This window comes from Callospermophilus lateralis, chromosome 3 (assembly GCF_048772815.1).
Source record: "Callospermophilus lateralis isolate mCalLat2 chromosome 3, mCalLat2.hap1, whole genome shotgun sequence".
In the NCBI taxonomy this organism is placed as follows: Eukaryota; Metazoa; Chordata; class Mammalia; order Rodentia; family Sciuridae; genus Callospermophilus; species Callospermophilus lateralis.
The window spans coordinates 79,415,990-79,421,224 of record NC_135307.1 but is presented as its reverse complement, the minus strand read 5'-3'; the positions used below and the strand labels follow the sequence as shown (position 1 = coordinate 79,421,224).

General features: G+C 31.7%; 1 protein-coding gene across 1 annotated transcript; it reads right to left on the bottom strand.

The window, feature by feature from the left end:
- Positions 1 to 244: 244 nt before the first annotated feature.
- LOC143394696 (olfactory receptor 4K13-like) lies at positions 245 to 1,691 on the bottom strand. The gene is made up of 2 exons (XM_076849356.2): positions 782 to 1,691; positions 245 to 321 (listed from the first exon to the last, which is right to left on the bottom strand). Exons 1-2 carry the CDS (start codon positions 1,689 to 1,691, stop codon positions 245 to 247), a joined length of 987 nt encoding a protein of 328 aa, XP_076705471.2.
- Positions 1,692 to 5,235: the final 3,544 nt, after the last annotated feature.

Genomic DNA, 5,235 nt, shown 5'->3' with positions numbered 1-5,235 from the left:
GTAGAACATGAAATGGTAAAGAGACATCATTTTCAATTTTAATTGATTGGATATTCTTAGAGAACTGTTTGTGAAGTCAAGCAAACTTTTGATTTTTTTTTTCCTTAGGGCCTCTTTAAATTTCTGAATCTTGTTTTGAAATTCCGATTTGCCTACTTAGCCTCCTGAGCCACTGGGATTACAGGTGTGTGCCCAACAATGAGCAAACATTTGAAGTATTAATTTCTAAATAAGTTCATATGTTTTATAAGAATGGATAGTTATTGGAACCAGAGAATAAAAAAATTTCACTAATTTCAATCCTGAACTTTACCAAATAACCTCCAAAAAGTTAACATAGAGTGATAAAAAACTTTTTAAACATTGCACAAGTTAAAAAAAAAACATGATTTAAAAAAAATAGATGCCAAAAACTGTCTTCTGTGTTATATTAAAAGTGTGCTAGTTTTACATATTAATACATTGAAATATCATACAATTTTAACATAGAGACATTATGTTTATATATTGCAAACATTTTAAGACAAGCAGGTACATGAAAAATATATTCATATCTAAACATTATGTCTGCATTATGAACATTTCCATTTAAATCTTAAAGAAAAATATCTTAAAAATTCCAGTGATTTGGAGAGAATAATATTGATAATATTTTACACTGTAATTTTAATTATGTGAACAAGTATACAATAATGAAAACATAAAAATAGCAGAAGAAATACATAAAAATTAGAGATCAGAAGCAATATTTACCTGTTCAGACAGAAAACACTATTCTGACTGCATAGTCTCTTAATGGCTCCTTTCATTTCCTGATTCCTCAGAGTATAAATCACTGGATTAAGAAAGGGGGTAATTATAGTGTAAAACACAGACAGAAACTTATCTACAGAATAACTATTGAATGGAAAAGCATAGATGAAGATAGCGGGGCCAAAGAAGAGGATCACTACAGTGATGTGAGCAGAGAGTGTGGACACAGCCTTGGAGGAGGCCCTGGAGGAGTGCTGCCAGAGGGTGATGAACATGATGATGTAGGATATGACCAAGAGGATGAAGCACACCAGGGACAGGAGGCCACTGTCCACAATCACCAGGAGCTCCAGGACATAGGTGTTAGTGCAGGCCAGCTTGATGACCAGAGGGAGGTCACAGAAGATGCTGTCCACAACATTGGGACCACAGAAAGGTAAACCCACCATGAAAACCATTTGGCTTGTGGTATGAATGAATCCAACTGCCCATGACAGCACCAGAAACCCAATGAGCATCCTGCGGTTCATGATGATCTGGTAGTGCAAGGGCTTGCATATGGCCACATACCTGTCAATGGCCATAGCTATCAAGAGAGACATCTCACCACCCCCAAAGAAGTGCATAAAGTACATCTGGACCATGCAGCCCCACAATGAGATGGTTTTATGTTTTCTGAGGAAGTCTGCAATCATTTTGGGAGTTGCAGCAGAGGAAAAGCATAGGTCAAAAAATGATAGATTTGCCAGAAGGAAGTACATGGGTGAGTGAAGATGGTTATCAAATATTACAGAGATTACAATGAGGAGGTTCCCCACTACAATGGCTACATAGACAAGAATGAAGATGGCAAGAAAAAGTAACTGAAGTTCTTGAGAAATGGAAAGTCCCAGCAGAATGAATTCAGAAATACTTGAATTTTTGTTTAGGATAGCCATTTATCAATTTTCATGAGTTTCTTAGATGTCATCTGGAAGGTGGAAAAAAACATAAAAAATGACAGGGACTAACAAGACACCAAGTCTAATCTTTACTTAAACATCTTATTTGTTATTTAGGGAGCCAACCCTATTGGTAAGGTGAGTGCTTTGTAGGTGTCCCTTGGTATTTTGTAGTCTGAGATATTTCACAGGTCAGAAAATGAGTAGAAAATGTGGTGGATACCACTCCACATAGATCAAATTTGTCCTTTGGTTAATATGAGACAAAGTCAGTAGAACATGCTTAAACCTTATCTGTTTTCATGTTCAGTTCCAAGCAGACTGTGAATGAATCCTTAGTTTAAAATGATACAGGAGGCGTTTGAGAAGAATCAGAGGAATACATTTTTATATATGAAATACTACAATATTCCTTTAACTTACCCTTTTTAAATTTTTGTTATATTTTTTAAAGTTTTCCTTTTTCCTGAATTCAAAAATACGAACATAATCAGATCACGATTTTCATATAGATATGTTATCTATTTTACCTTCAAATAATGAGGAAACCATTGATTAGTACTTTTAGTACTGCTAAATGAAGCTGAATTTTCCACCTTTATAGTTTTATGAGAAGAAAGGAAATTGTAAAAAAAAAATTCTGCAATATGCACTATAATTCCATGAAGAGAACTAATAAGTTGCTATCCCCGTATTGTTGATATAAAGAAAAACGTTGATAGAGTTACAGTGAATTGAAATCAAACCATATTGCTCTGAAAGATTAAGTTCTTAGACTGAAACACTCTGATTCTTAAAAGTATATTAGCTTATCCCACATATTCCCAGCTCTTTAGTTTGTGTATCCAGTAAAGTAAGTGTATGTTGTCTGTTCTTCTTATGCAATTGTTGTAAAATTGGATTAAAGACCATTTGTATCTGATATCCCTGTTTAACACGTTTTTCCATGTCGTGTTTGCATAGAAAAAACAAAATCATGGTCATTAAGACTAGAATTTAGTGAAGTTGACTCCAATAGTCCTGTCAACTTTACTCCAACAAGGAAGTTAAAGAGTGAGACAAATCATTAAACTGCTAAATTTAACCAAAACCAGAAATAAAGTATATGATGTGTAGTTTCACCTATGTGATATCTGTTGGTACTTGTCCTTTTTGTACCGAATATTAGCACAATGATTTTATTTTAACTTTCTTAAGATTTTAACATTTTCTGGCTTGGATATAAATAATAAACATTGTGTTACTAACTGAGGAGGACTCAGCTAAGCTAAATGAATTTAAAAAAATATGAACACTTACATTTAAGAGACCAGGTCAATGAACAGTCTATATCAGTCCAATTAGTTCAGCGCATTCCTCTTTTGGCCCCTAGTTGCTCTGTTTCCTGAGTCTCATTCTTATTGTTGCTCAGCTGTATACCTTTATTTTGTCAGGGTCTAGACACAAACCTAATGAAATATCATAAAAATTTAATCAAATGCATGTTTGCTTTTAGACATTTTAACCTTTAAACCACAGTTTAGATTTTTAGAGTATCATATTTTTTGCTACTGAAATGAACATTTAACCATGTATATTTTTCCATGATAGTTCATATCATGAGGCAAATATTGTATCATTAAAAATGACCTGCATTCTAACCATTTTTAAACCATGTTTGTGAAACCACCCTTTAAAGTAGCTTGAGAACTTCTAAAGTAATAGAATTTGAAAACAGAAAGCTTTCAATAGTTCTTTCTCACAGCTGAGAATTTTTACTCTGCTTTGTGCTCTCATAGTAAGACAATTGTGTTCTTTGAATTATACCTTCTGCAGTTTTTTTTATAATTAAGTATGCAAGTAAGTTAATTTGCAGGTGCAAACAGATCTGGCAAAGATCAAGTCCTAGACTTGATCTTTCGTCATATTCTTGGCAGCTTAATAGGTTTTTCAAAAATATATTTTTAGTTGTAGGTGGACAAAATATCTTAATTTTTTTAATTTCCTTTTTTGGGTGGGGCTGAGGATCAAACTCAGTGTCTCACACATGCTAGGCAAGCACTCTACCACTGAGCTAGAACCCCAGCCCATTAACAGGGTTTTAAATGTTGGGCATTTTTAGATTGTTGTCATAGGAAAATTAAAGTTCCTCATGTATTACTCTCTATCATTTTTTTAATTTTTCAAAATCTGTACATTGTAATTCCATATAACATTGGGATTCGTCATACCATAGCAATACATATATATAACACAATTTAATAAATGTAATGATAGCATCAATATTTTATGTATGGTAATATACTATGATTTTTTAAGCTATGGATCAGTCATTGTATCTTTGTGGTTTTATTATTTATCTCTCTTGAAATGATGTCATCCCTAAAGACAACAAAGTTACTTTCTCTATATCATATAATTAGCCAAAGAATAAAATAATTCAATATAATCAGTATCACTGAATAAGTCAAACATACATAGATTTCTCATCTCTAAAAGCAAGATTTATTTGGTCTGAATTGATAATTTCTCAATTTGCATATACATTGTTATGATGATTTTCATATTTTTCCCTGATTTAGCAAGATTAAATTCATTTCATTTGAATTTCCTCATTTCATCTTTTCTATAAGTCCTGATTTCAGCATTTTAATCTTTCTTATTTATGGACATATTTAACACTGCACATAGTGTGATAGATGTAGTAAGCAGGTTGAGTCACATAGATGAGGATTTTTAACTTACCAGTTTGAAGTTGGACTTCAAAGGAGAATCATTATGAAATCCTGGATGCTCAATCTTCATCCTCTTTATTTTCTACTCTGAACTTGCAAAAGGCAACAGTATATAAATGTATCCCTGGATAGAAGGCATGAAGGAGGAATCTCATTTGATTGCTATTAGATTCCTCAGAGAATGGCAGTAAGAAAACAATGGAGATTGTTAAAATAGACCATTCGACATTACAGAAAATGAGACACCATTTCTCCCCTATCAAATTGGTAATTCACTAAAGGCAAAAATCAATACTCAGGGGGTGTTGGAAAAGTATTATTTGAGGCAAATAATAAGATTTTGTATGGTGGCTATTATTTTCTTTTATTTTTAACAATTACTATCAATAATTGTTACACTAATACAAGATAAATGATTTATTCTAGATTATTTTAATTCTAAATTTTATCAAAAGTGAATTTCTCACATTTAAACTAATTTTTCTGAAATTTATAAATAAATAACTTATAAATTAATAAGGCATCTTTTCATTACTGTATATAATTGATTCCTCTAAAATTATGCAATATTTACTTTATAATTTTTTAAATTTACTGATAGATAAGGATCTTCTTTGAGTTTATCAATTTTCTTCTATTTTTTGGTCTATTTCTTTCTTTCTTTCTTTTCTTTTCTTTTTTTTATTTTTTTTAAATAAACTACCATGTATTTCATTCTTAGTCATTGTATTTTATAGCAAATTTCAACATCAGGATACTTCAATGCTCACATATTGATCTAGCCATTTAAATTTTTCTTATATATCTCCGTATTTCTTAATGAATAA

Coding starts and splice junctions, on each gene's coding strand:
- LOC143394696 (XM_076849356.2), bottom strand. CDS start 1,691: ATGGCTATCCTAAACAAAAATTCAAGTATTTCTGAATTCATTCTGCTG. Junction 322..781: donor AGCCATTAAGAGACTATGCA/GTCAGAATAGTG, acceptor AACTTTTTGGAG/GTTATTTGGTAAAGTTCAGG.